General features: G+C 33.1%; 1 protein-coding gene across 5 annotated transcripts in view; it reads right to left on the bottom strand.

Moving 5' to 3' along the window:
* MATR3 (matrin 3) overlaps positions 1-14,152 on the bottom strand; it is a 29,047-nt gene that overhangs the window by 9,036 nt on the left and 5,859 nt on the right. For 3 of the 5 annotated variants that reach the window (XM_011282371.4, XM_011282379.4, XM_023255658.2), the window contains exons 2-9: positions 8,486-9,572; positions 3,602-3,663; positions 2,606-2,647; positions 2,158-2,270; positions 1,883-1,935; positions 1,115-1,240; positions 469-594; positions 109-276 (exon numbers count right to left, since the gene is read on the bottom strand). In XM_011282371.4, the coding sequence (XP_011280673.2) occupies positions 109-276; positions 469-594; positions 1,115-1,240; positions 1,883-1,935; positions 2,158-2,270; positions 2,606-2,647; positions 3,602-3,663; positions 8,486-9,397 (1,602 nt within the window). In that variant the 5' untranslated portion in view covers positions 9,398-9,572. Of the gene's footprint in view, positions 1-108; positions 277-468; positions 595-1,114; positions 1,241-1,882; positions 1,936-2,157; positions 2,271-2,605; positions 2,648-3,601; positions 3,664-8,485; positions 9,573-13,987; positions 14,111-14,152 lie in introns of all 5 variants that reach the window. The other 2 variants (XM_045059691.1, XM_011282373.4) reach the window with 2 other exon arrangements.

The raw sequence follows: 14,152 nt of genomic DNA, 5'->3' as shown, positions 1-14,152 counted from the left end.
AAAAAACCCAAAACAAAAAAACCAAACAAGAAACAACCAAACAAAAAAACCCCTAAAAGTGAGATTTACTGAAAAGTAATCTTAAAAACCTTTTATCTGTGGTATTACCTGGCTTTTCATCCTCATCAGTATATAATTTTTAATTTTTCCGTAAGGTTCAGCAAGCTTGAGAACTGCACTATCCGAATAGCCAGAATGAGGTAAATTGCTGAGATGTATCACACGCCCAAGTTCTTGCTTCTGATCAAATTTCTGGTCTGGTTTCCCTTCAGGTTTCTAAATAATAAACAGAAAATAACAATAGGTAAACAAACAAAAGGCAAGTCAAATGTTGGTAGGTATGCCATACTTACTTACTGATAGTTAAGATAATCCTATTTATTAGTAGCAACTTAAAATAGCTAGTTAATAAACATTAAAATGATGTACAAATGTTGGTGGTACAAATGGGAAAAGAATTGTTATTACCTTTATTCTTTTATACTTCTGGGATAAGTGAACTCTCACTGGCTTGCCAAATACTAATGCTGGTGTGGTTGTGTAATAATCCACTGCAGCCTGAGCATCCTCTGTGGTTGCCATTTCAATAAATGCCTAAAATTGCACAAAATTAATATTTCTAAAACAAAACAGAAACACCACCCAAGTCTTTCTAGATATATTTAATCATTAGGAAGCATTTTTAAGAGTCTGAAAGCAGAACAAAAATCCCAAAATTGCTATTTGCTCTTTTATTAAAGGTCATCTCAGATTTTATTACCTTCATGCTATTCAACTGTGATTTATTATGTCTACTGGATTTGAAATAATAACTTGGCACTATTTTGATAAAAGAGTGGAATCACTTCTCAAAGAATTACCATCCTTTTATAGCTCGTATAGTAACGTAATGACAATTTAACTGCTTAAGGATCACAATTAATAAAGTTACTCAATAATCCGTTAGGACTAGAATTTAATATTACTGACATGCATCAACTATTTGCTTTTTTTTCTATCACATTCCATGTTAATGATTTAAGAATACACGGAGCTCTTTTTCAAATACAAAATCATAAAAAAAACCTTTAAGAAGTATATTAGTAATGAATACGGCACTGATTTCAACTCATACCTCATTAATTTTATTTAGAATCAGATGATTTGAAATGACTCCAAATGGCTCTACCAACTGTAATAGTTGATATCTCAAGTTTTTCCCTCGCTGAAAATCCATGATATGAACCACGCGGCTGGTTTCCTATCCATTAGGAAAAAAAAATCAAGTCAAGAGGTCTCTTTAGAATCAAGACGAAAGGACTTTCATAGTCTAACCAGAATAGGTTTAAAACAACTCATAACATTCTAGAGAATTTTGTAACTACACAGGAAATCAGATTCACTGGAGTATATCTTGAAGATTCAGAAAACAGACTCTGGACTGGTTTTAAAAAAGAATACTGTGTGCTTAACTGGATAGCAAAATTTGTTACACTCAAGGTGTAATCTCTATAGTATGGGTATACGAAAATGAAAACGTTTATCAAAGTCATATAAAAGGCTGATTATTTTCAAATTATAGCAGTCTCCCTATAATAAAGGATTACAACACAGATTCAATTCACAAGGATTTGAAAGTTAAGTAAAAAAAAAAAAAAAGGGAGGGGGGGCAAGGAGTGCCTAGTGGCTGGGTTGTCCAATTCTTGATTTTCGGCTCAGGTCATGATCTCACAGTTGTGAGATGGGAGCCTCTGCACTGATTGTGGAGCCTGCTTAAGGATTCTCTCTCCCTCTGCCCCTCCCCCATGTGTACACTCAGGCTCTCTCTCTCTCAAGGGGGGGGAAAGTTAATCACATTTCCCCAAACAGCAAATAAAGTAAAATCAAAAGCTGTATTACTGACCACTCTGCCTTTTTGCATGTGTCTTGGTCCTTGCAGGTTTCCATTCCCAGCACCTTTATGGAGAAAAAGTTACTTTTTTCAGTCTTATAATAAATATGAAAACTGGCCATCTTTCAACACAAACCAGAGTTTATCAAAAATACCAGGAGAACCATGTCTTTTAATGTGATGCTATTTTCTAATAACATTTCAATGAGCCTTCTTTTGCCTCTAATCACTACATTTAATTTTTAAGGTGAAAGTTCTTAGGGAAAAGTAACAAATTTTATAATCACCCAGATTTCCTCTTGGTCCAACTGCTGGTCCCCCAAGATGAAATGAGGGGGGTGGAGGTCCCAGAATTCCTGGTGCTGGGTTTGTTGATTGCTGCAACATGAACGGATCACCCCTAGTAATGTGAGACATAAAATATAAAAAATGACAAAGAGGTCTATCAGAAGTAATTAAGATTTATTGTTAAAACACCCCTTTTATGATTGTAATTCCAATCTCTGTAGGCATTTTTATGTGAAGTAACTGGGGAAAAAGCTACAAAAATAACATAATAAAAATTACTAGCATAATATAGTTTCTAAAGAATCTTTTACCCAGTGACTTTTACCAAACTCTCATATTCGATAAAGATATTCATGAAATATTTTTTGTTTATAAATTTTGAAAGTTTAACCTGAATTCCTTATAATGATCTCCTTTACAAACAACAGCTTAAAAATTTTAACTTACATTGTGTGTCCTGTATCATTGTCAGGATTCCATTCGGGGTAGCTTTAAAGAGACCAGAAAATTAACTTTAAAATAAAACTGTCCTTTTCACAAATAGCCTTGTTTGGCCTTTAAAACAAGAGATTATTTATTAGTAGAGTTAATGAGAGTCTAAGTGTTAGAAATATCACTGTTTACAACATCACAGATATTTCCAAAAACATCAAATTAATCCAAATGAACAAGAATAATCTTGTTCAGTATTGCAAAAGTAGGTAATATATGTTGAAGTTTAATTTTTTAATCTATTTGGTAAGTCGTAAGTAGGGAAAGCGCTGCATGGAGAATTGGAAATGTGTATCTACAGGGAAATGAGAACCGACCACAGATTTTCCTTCTCCAATATTAAATACCAGGACCCACTATAGAGGTGAGCTGTGGCACTACAAAAGAAAAGAAAACCCAACAGAGCTAACATATGTGAAAACTGGCACTCTAGTGAAGAATGGCTATGTGTGCTGTTTAGGCAGGGAGATTCTTTAGGAATCCAATTCCATTCCAGCAGCTTAAATCATAACCAAAGGTAAGTCAAAAGCAAAAAATACATCTTGAAGGATTTTGTTTGACAACTAACTTGTGATTTCTAATGACTTTTCCCCTTTTCTACTCTGTATTTTTAGAGCATGTATCATGGTTATTGAAAATGTTTAAGTCTATTGTACACATCCAAGCCCATCTTTAAGTCTATTTTAAATTCTTTCAATTTGTAGAAAAGAACCAATGTTTATTTGCCCTACAAGTAGTATTAAATAATAAAATACCACTATCACTGCACCTAATATTTCAAATGAGATTCCAGATCTAAACATTTTGTTTTCAATTAGTAATGCCTGGTCAGTATCAACTATGCAGTGATAACAATGTGGATATTACAAGCAAATGATGAATTCCCAAAACCAATCAATGGCTGTTTCTGATTCACGGTATGGATGCTTTAAAGGTATTTCAAACTCCTACATTTCAAGAAGAAGCTGGCATCGACGACTGTGACTTGCTCCATTGATATGTTGACTCCACTCCTGCAGTAAAGTAAATTAGTAGAATTAACAAAAATAAAGCTAAAATATTTTCATTTGAACCATTCAAATTCTAGAAAGTTAATCTATTTGCAGTATCATAGGCTGTAGAAACGTGACCATTCATTAGTCACAGTTAATTAATTTAAAACCATTTCTCTTAATCCTTGCAGCTTGATCCTGCCCTCAAATACGCCATGCACATTCTTGGAAAAACTGGGTAACTTAGTTAACATACTAATAGACCTGACAGGGAAAAGACAGAGTTAATAAAGATCAAGAATAACTGACCTTGACATCAGCTAGACAGTCTAATCTTTGCTGTGGATCAAACTGGATTATATATATAACTGCCTTTATAAAACTCTACATATGATAAAATATCCATGCTTCTACTTTTCTAGAAATGTTATGTGAACAATTAGTTAAAAATAGAATATTTCATTTAATCCAGACTTGAGGCATCTTCCAAGTGTATTACAGCCATAAAAAGGTAAGATTCAACAGGAATGGCTTTTCCAAAAAAATAAAACAAAAAAACCCCGTTTATAAAAAAAACTAAGCTGCTATTTTATTTCCCAAAAGTAAAGAAGCAAATTTCAGGAATGTCTGTTTCCAAATTTTAGAGAGGGAAACATTATGTTCTTTAGTATTTATACTCCTCTGTGGTAATTTTGAATTTAAGGGATTAACTTCTTTCCTATTTTAAGCAAATAAACTTTCTTTGTTATAAATCCACATATAAATGATCAACATTTTAGACAAGGAGAGTTAAGAAAAGTAGACTCTGACGCCAGACTGCCTAGGATCCATTATCAAGGTGTCACTTAGTAGATATGAATCCTTGGTACATGTTATTGAAATTTGCTAGGATTCAATATTCTTTTAGAATTTTGTGAAAAATGAGTAAATTAATAAAAGTAAACTGCTTATCAGAACATTGCCAGGCACATAAGAAGTGCTCAAAAAAGAAAAAAGTGTACTAAAAGCTATCTTATTTTAGAATTCCTGCTTTATAAGTATTGTTTCATAAATTCCCACAAAGTGAGGCAATTTTTGTAATATCCACACTACCTAACACATTACATTTGGAACATAAAAATACAGGCAATGTTTTTAAAAGGGGGTATCACTTAGAGCTGAACTAAAACAAGAAACAAAATTACAAGACATACGTTCTTGGAAAGCTTCAGCATGGTATTTCTTAAAAAAAAAAAAAAAAAAAAAAAAAAAAAAAAAAAAGAGTCTATTACAACTGTCTACATACTTCCTCTTCCCTAATAGCATTAACTAAAATCCCATGAAACAAGTATGGACACTATCTCTACAAGCTAGATTGTCTCTTAAAAATCATGTCTAATAGCTAAGGAACTTGAATAAATCTCTCCAGCTGGCTCCACCACCAGTTATTTGGGATATAAAAAATTTGTACTTGCAAAACAACAGACTACTGAATTATTGGAGGACACTTTAAAAATGGCTGTAAGCAAGAGGCACCATAAGTAAAGTTCACCCAATTCAGAAGAGGGATTAAATAACTTAGAATTTTCTGGACTAAAAATATTCAGATTTTATTTAAAATGTCCTTGAGAAATAGTGTACTGGGAGAGGAGTATAAGTTACTGTATTAGGCACACTTCTAATTCTCAGGAGATGGAAAGGGTATGCAGTTGAACAGAAAACTATTTATATCGAATCCTCTATGCTCTTTAAAGGTTCAAATTTATGGTAAATTGTGGTTGGTCTTTCAAAGCACTAGAAGGCAGGCCAAGATCAAAGAAGCCTTAGGTACCTCCCAAGCCCACCCATTCCTAATTTGCACTATGACACCCCATCTTTGGTTTAAGGTGAGGGTTAAGAGGCGAAATTGTTTTTTAAAAAAACCTGTATCCTTGGATTCTACATTGAGGTAATTTTCACATCAGATTAATAAAGAAAAAGGATTCCCTTTTTGAATGCAGAAGTTCTGTAGGAAAACTATACTTGCCTTGATGTCTTTGAGATAACTAAATTATACAAAGAAAGGATAATTTGGAGAAGCACTTCTGGAATGGCAGAATAAAGAATAATTTAAGGGCTTCTAGAATAATACTAAAAGGAAAAATGTGAACTCAAGTGACAAGACAGTGAAAAGGCTGTAATGGGTACTTTTCTTTAAGTGAAAGGAATATGAGGGAACTTTGAGATTGTGTAGAAAAGCTACTTGACATTCTAAACTGACCTAGAAAGAAATAAAAGCAACACCATCACTGAAAGTCATTTAAAATATCAAATGATGACACAAATTAGATCAAGTTTTAAACCTAAAAGTTTATTTCACACAGTCAGATGAAGTTTTGATCATGTAAGCTATTTACTATTACCACTAAGTGAAAAGAACAGATTTTCCAAGTTATGCAGCAATACCAGAGAGCAGGATGAAATGTTAAAAAATTTTCATTATCTACTTTCACCACAGGAATTTTCTCTCAAGTCATTGAAATGAGAAAGGACCACAACTAAAGGCAAATAATTTTTTCAATAATGCAGATACCCAGAAAACATCAGCTATGTTAAGGAAACTAGAATACATTAAGAGAACCCAAAGGCTTAAAATTCTTAAAATTGGTTCAATTTACAAATACAAATTTTGTAAATCAATCAGTCAACCAATCAATCAAAGAGCCTCAAGTAATTCTTAAATGTCCCCAATATTGTGACAGAATACCACAACTAGCTAGGGCCTAAGCATTTTTACAAATTAAAAATACCTCTTGCACTAGTTAGGGTATCTTACTCTTGAATCCAAAGTTTCATCAGATATTTTCAAGATGTTCTTTGTTAATTTAGATCCATTTAACTATAGTTATTTGTTAATAATATTGGAGAAAAGAATAATCACATATAGTAACAGAAACTTTTCTCTCATTAAAGCCCTCTTGTAGTTTCTTGTAGTGCATTTGTGTCACTTTACTGTTTTTTCTATGTGCAAGCAACAAAGGCAAATTACTGCTCAAAGTCAGAATAAGGAGATATCCAGAAACAGCTCTTGATGTATGATGACTCCATTAGCTAAGATTTTAAGTCCTTTATAATCACTGTCATTTGAGACACTGTAACTAGCTATTTTCCTTGGAATTTAGAGATCCTATCTGAGAACAATGATCATATTGCTATTTCTGCAAAAGGCAACAAGTAACAGAAAAAACGGAGTCACCAAAGTTTTGTGGACCATTTCATTAAAGCAACTCCCACCAGGGTGACAACTTTATTCAACGTATTTGAAAAAAGACAACACTAAAGACACCTATCAAATAAATTTCCTAACTTTTTTTGAAGGGGTTCTAGGTCTTCAATGAAAATTAATCTATGAATTTAAATTTAGCATTCAATGTTAGTTTATTTTATTTGCAGACTAAAATGTTCTTTGTGTTGTACTTTATACATTAATACGAAAGACTTCTGTATTATAGAAATACATATTTACCTAAGAATTAACTTCTTAAAGATATTTTTTTAAAGTACTCTGTAAATTCAAATATAGTAAGTCTCTTAATTATCTGAGGCAAAAATACTGAGATCCAAATACAGAAAAGGGAGTGACTGGTAACACTTTTAAATAGAATATTAAAAACAAAATCACTCGTGATCTGTGATTTAGTTTACTCAAAAATCAAATCACTAAAAAATGCATTTTAAAGGGATACATATGAGAAGGAAATGACCCTTCCAGGTGTTACTGTAAAGAAAAAACCCTGTCATCGTAATCATCAAATCAATTTCATGGTAGCAACATGTGAAGCAGAATAACTATACAGCACATCAGGAAATATGGACGGTCAGAGATCATAGATCAAGCTAGTGGAGTGCTAAATTGTTGACTTTTAAGTCAACTGCACTGTATATCGAAAAAAAAAAAAACCTCGGTGAGAATGAGGAATATTGAAAACATTCAAAGAGAAAGGACAACATATTTATAAGGGCATTTTGAAAAAGCTCCCATTTTGCTGGATGTGATAATTAAAGCAAAGGAGAATTAGATATATATATATATCCATATATATATTTTTTTATTGCTCAAATGACTAAACCAGAAGTCTAAGCCTAGTCAGAAAAAGAATATGCTTATGAGGAACATAGAGCAGGATACTGCAGTAGTTGATTTTTCCAAGTCTCTAAAGGGACAGATGCAACATGGGATAATAAAAAGTGAGTTTTGAAGCATGTTTAAGAAAGTTGTGGAAAAGGAGAAAAAAAATGATGAAAAATTTCAGTCATAGTATGAGAGTTTGGGTTAAAGGGAAATTAAAAAAGAAGAATGAACTAATCTAAAATATGAAACATACTGAAACAAACACCAGGGCTCTACATTAACTCTTTCCCTGTAGCCACAGATAAGGAAAAAAAGAGAATTGTTCAAGAATACATCTTTACTACATACAAATCAGCAATCAAGACAGATGGAGAGCTGAAATCTAGCATCCTGAATGGCAGAGCACATTGACTGCAAAAAAAATAAAAATACTTAAAACAATTCAACAAAGCAGACAAAAAACCTGCTTAAATATATGATTAAGAAGAACATATTGATGCCAAAAACCAACAAGATAATTCCAGTGGATGACAGCTTTGTGGCCAGAAGTTATCTAGGCAGATTGTATTAATGTAAAGCCCTGGTTTAATGCTCAAAAACAATTACTTTCCAAATAAAGTGTTCTCAAAAGTATAAAAATTCTCGATCAACTCAGTGTCACCAGACTACAGAATTAGAGTAAAAGATATAGGTAAATACAGAATAGGCACTACAATGTAAAAGAAATTAGAAGTATCTGTTGCATTAACTCACCTTATTAGAATGAACTGGCAAATCACATATAGAGCACAGATGGGGATAACCCTTCGGTAAGAGTCCATGGAAGTCTTCAATATTGCTACTTGGAGGAGCGCCCCTCTTTTTCTCAAAGAGAGATCTCTCTTGTAAGGGGCCAGGACCACGTCCCATTCTCTCATACTCACTGTCAAATTTATGATAGTTATGCGAGGTCTCACCAAAAAAAGAATCATCCCTACACCTTTCTCCATCTCTTAATCTGTCATCTTCATAATCCATTCTGTCATAATAACCAGATTCTTGAGAACGACTTCCATGGTCATAATCAAGCACTGGGTTGAGACTAGGACCACGATCATCAAAACTATCTCTTCTAAAGTGCCTTTTTTCTTCCCAATCATCCCTAGGTACTCTGTATGGTGGTTCCCGTGTAGCAGATCTGCCATCTCTACCATAACTCAATGTAGGGCCTTCTTCAGTTCTCCTCCTTTTAAGCTGTAGAAGGATTTGGGGCAAATTCTCAGGAGTAATCTTGTCCTCTGGATAACGACTCAGTTCATCTAAGTCTCTAGCAGACAGACCAAAGCTGGCCAAAATGTTACTGGCCTGGTCTGCATCTCCACGGTGTTGAGAAGACAAAGGGAGTGGACCTCTACTTCCAATGTTAAATATAGACTGCAAATTATGGGAAGAAGTACTAGCAGAAGACAGTGCACTATGAGCTCCTTGTTGATTCAATGAAGAACTCATTCCAAGATTCATTAAACTAGCAAGGCGTGCAGTACCCTGGTTCATCCTTCCAAGAGATGCTGGCATACTTAAAGACTGGGTAGCAGCAGCAAGAAGGCCTATTCCTGCTGCAGACAGGTCACGCCCATGACCCTGTGAGTCCCTACCGAGAGATGACTGCTGGAATGACTTGGACATTGTAGAACTATCTCTTGTCTAGTTTATAGACTTAAAAAATTTTTTTTAAAGATGGCCAAAAAGAAAGCTCAAACTAGCAAACTAGGTTAACTTTGCTTCAAAAAATGGTAACGCCAAGAAAAAGGATCAATAAGGACTGTAGAATCTTCTTCAAGCTGAGAACCAGCAGACAACTCTGTAGAAAAATAAGCAGTTTTAGTCATAAATCCCTTTAAGTAGATGCTGTTTTTTTTAGAAAAAAAACTTATGCATCATGTTGATTAAAAAAAAAAAAACATTTAAGATCTCAAACTTACAAGGAATTTATTACATATCTTAAACAGATTCCAGATGTATGCAGAGCCTGCATATAGATATTTAAAAAGTAGTCTTTCATGCTAAAGTTTATTAAAGGGAATTTCATACTGAATTTAAAAACATTTCAATTGAAGGATTAGATGTCTGAGCACATCAAAATTTCAAATAAAAATATAGATGGGTCTCTTCTTTTGGAAGAATAAAAATACACCCTATAGTATGATGTTTTAAGTTTCAGGAAAAGACTAAAAAACAAAAAACCAAGGTCCGCAAGTCAAAGATGAATCAGTTGTATTCTGCTTTAGAAAATGAGACCTATTTATTACTATCAGAAAGAACCAAGTAAAATCACAAGTAAATGAAGCTTAGGTGTCAAGTACCTAGTATAAGATCTAAGACCAAACATAATAGTTGAGACTTTTATGCAGCAAAATCAATCTGAGGTAAAGACAGATGTGAAGGAAAATAAGTGACTTCCTACTTTAAGGATTTCTGCACAAATTTAAGCCATATAACTAACTGCCTTCCTTAATGTCCATCCTATATCAGGCAGTGCATATTTCATTTCTAATCTTAAAAAAGTAAGGAGAACTAAGTATGGTCAATGTAGAAATAGGAGAACTCCCAAGAAAAAACCCAGGTACAGGAAGCACAGGTGATTTAAAGAAGTGAAATTCCCCCCTAAGTTAGCATCCATCAAAGCTCATTTAATATTCACGGCTACAGAACCTCCAGAGCTCAAAACAGATAAAAATGAAAATGATATTGTCCTTATATAGATTTGTTAACTTTTCACAAGAACAGCTCAATCACCTGGAAATTTTAAATTCTGAATACAATCCCCCAAGACATGTTTCTGGATGAAATTACTTTCATTATCTTCCTTAAATCATTATTTTATCTCAGAAATTGGTACAGAGGAATTTGCAAAGCATTTACAAATGATTCTCATTAAATATCAAACGATGTACGTAACAATTGTTCTTGATGAAACAATTATCTCTAATCACAACTATATACAGAGATTAACTCTTAAATTGTTTGCCACATAATTCTATTAAGAAGCATTGCTCTGTTAAGTTTCACACATTTGATCACCCATACACCTGAGCAATGGTGGTTTAATATTATTAAGCTTTATTACATTAAAAACTGGGCAATATTCAATAGTTACAAGTCTATTATGGGACCAATTCCACCAATGATCCAATAAAGCAAGGAAACACTGGACATACAGTGGTAAAGGAAGTATAAAAAAAAAGTTGCAGGCAAGACTTAGATTTTACAAAAAGATGTAACAAAGTTAAAAAGACACAAATGCTATCAGAGGTGACTGGAATTACAGAAGATGTTTTTGCACACCAAGAAAGATGAAATTGAGAAAAGATACTAAAGAAACTAGTTCTTGATGAGATCTACAATGTAAACTACTTCTGCTTTAAGAATAATAAAATAAAGACAAGAGTAAGTGGACTTTTTTGGATGAGTTTCTTTGGTATGTCTGATAAACGCCACACAGGATGGCAGTTGAAATACCGTGTAAACATTTAGGACCCTCTAAATTTTCACGTATACTTTCTCTTAAAAGGTCAAAACCATTAGAGGGTTTTTCAAAATCAGTATTTCAAAGCATCAACATTACTATTAATTTGCTGTTCATGTTGCAGCCAAAGCTGCATAATAAAGAAAAACCAGTTGTTTTTTTTTTTGTTTGTTTGTTTTAAAGAACTATTCCTTTCCCTTAGGGAAATTATACAATAATATTAGTGAATGTGTAAAAATTTAATTGATCACACTTTAAAGAAATGGTTGTTACATTACAAATATCTCAATTACTTTTCTTTGTAGCATGTATGAAAGGGGTAGATCTGCAAAAAGGAAACAAGAGAAGGTAAAAGATAACCTTAAGACAAAACAGAAAATGGATGTCAGAAAAACTCAGAAAAAGAGCAAGACAAACAATGTAAATCCCATGACAACTTGTAATCTCGTAAGAATAACCTTAATATTTTTGAGATTCAGAGTTTGAACTTAAATGTAGCCCCACACAAGGACATGAGACATTATAAGTGAAAAGTGACTTAAGTCAGACTTTTGAGTGAAATTTATTTTTTTAAAATTAGAACAAAGAAACTGAGAGAAATCAGACATGACAGCACTGTTCAAAGAGCACTTATGAAAACAGTTCCTTTACTATCTTTGTGGTCAGTGGTAATAAAAAGACAATTCATTTTAAAAGACTAATTTAAATTTAAGCAAGACCTACTGCCTACTAAAGTCAGCACAACACTGAGAGGTTTACTAAATTAAGTTTTTTTGAAAGGTTAGCTTATTGTACTGTTATGTCTTTTCCCCATAATTACAAAATGACCTTTTCATAGTACGCTACAATAGAGGTTAATAAAGTTCAAAGTAGTTTGAGATAACTAATCTAGAATGTGATGTCAAAATCCAGTATGTCCATTTAAAATCTCAATGCCCATCAATGCAAAAAACCTTTCACTCCCAAAAAAGGGTAGTACCTCTACCCTAAAATCAGGAAACCTGATTTAAATAAAATAATCAATAATTTAAATAATTAAGCTAGAATGTTTAAGCCTAGTTCATGATGTAAGTGTAAATGTTACTAAAAATGTTAACTTCATGTTCAACATCTGAACAAAGAGCTCTATGTATGGTTAAGAAGTTTCAGTTAGTAACATTCAACTGTCCCCCTTCGATGAATAACCATCTTCATTAGATTTACTTTAGTTCAGGGTGAAGGGAAGCAAATGGTTGTTCCACATCTAGATTTCCTAAGTAAAATAACAATTTCTTATTAGTCCTATTATTCATTCAGAGGGTTATTTTGCAGGGTTACTAAAATGAGCATAAGGGGTCTTCAGTTCTTTAAAACATAGAAAAAAGCCTTCAGCTTCTAAATTCAAAAATTTTAAACGCTCTTTTAAAGATATCTAACTACTACCATATGGAACTTTAGCTATATTCTCAATTCTGTGCAATAATCGCTTCTTAAAAACTAATTTTAACACATGTATAATCCTAAAAGTTTGTAGAAATACTCAGGAAAAGAAAACCTTTATATGGCATTATTTTAAACCTTTAATCCTATAAAAACTTATAAGCAACAGCTAGAAAACTGTAGCTTCTTATAGTATTTTTCCCCTTCTGAATTAAAAACACGAAAGGGATGTAAGAAATTTTCTTCTATGGAAGGAAACACCCTTGTGATTTGTCAAATTATTCATGTGAAATACACCAAATAACGTTTAAGCTAGCAACCAACACCACCAACACAGCAAAAATATCCTAATCATGTCACCAATAGATACATGGCAGGGATAGTTCACTATTAGTAATTTCAAAGAAGCATTATTTGGAAAGACAGCTGCTTAATTTTTGTCATCAATCACATAGAAGCATGGATTCCTGTGGTCAGAATTTTTAAACCAAGCACCTGACTCATTTCCAATTATAGTATAGAGTTAGGTTAATGATTCCATATTTAGAAGTTTCTCACGTATTAATTTTATAATGGCCTTATAATTCACTAACAGTTTCCATTTCAAAGTTAGTAAATCTTCATTTTAATGTTAGTTCACATCTCTATATACTTTCTTAATAAATTTTCTAATTTGTATTTCATTTAAGGGTTTGATTTTTAAAAAATGGGGGCACCTGGGTGGCTCAGTCAGTTAAGTGTCTGACTTTGGCTCAGGTCAAGATCTCATGGTTCATGAGTTCCAGCCTCATATCAAGCTCCAAGCTGACAGCGCGGAGCCTGTTTGAGATTCTCTTTCTGTCCTTGTCTCTGCCCCTACCTGACTCATGTTTTTCCCCCCTCTCTCAAAATAAACAAACCATAAAAATAAATAAATGGAATATAGGGGCACCCGGCCGCCCCAGTCAGTAGTGCATGGAATTCTTGATGGCAGTGTCATGAGTTCAAACCCGACACTGGGTGTAGAACCTACTTAAAATTAATATATATATAGTAATATATTTTAGTATCTGAGGAACCATTCAATCTTTTATATAGAGAGCTTAAGCCACTTAAAACCTTATACTTTAATCTGTGGCTCTTCAGTGCCACAATCTCACTTTAGTATGGCTTACCTTTGAGTAACTTTTTAAAGGTTTTAAAAAAATAAAATGAATAGTAAAATTCTTAGGAAATAAAGTAATAGCTCTATTCATTTCAGTTTTGTGTAAAGCAGCATGTGCCTCATACAACAGGGGAAAACAAAACATTATAAAATGTAGTGCTGAGAAGGTTGAAAAACCAGTATTAACCTTTTAAAGATCCTTTATGATTATCATTCTTAATCCATTTTACAGACCTGGATTCAACTTCTAGCCCACTTCTTGATCCTTAGGCTAATGATAAAAGTGTTTGTTGCAAAGTGCCTTCAGCTGCTAAAATAGAAAACATGTTAATCAGGAGGGATTCCTATTCAG

The sequence above is a fragment of the Felis catus genome, chromosome A1 (assembly GCF_018350175.1).
Source record: "Felis catus isolate Fca126 chromosome A1, F.catus_Fca126_mat1.0, whole genome shotgun sequence".
NCBI lineage: Eukaryota > Metazoa > Chordata > Mammalia > Carnivora > Felidae > Felis > Felis catus.
This window is presented reverse-complemented; position numbering and strand designations above follow the sequence as displayed.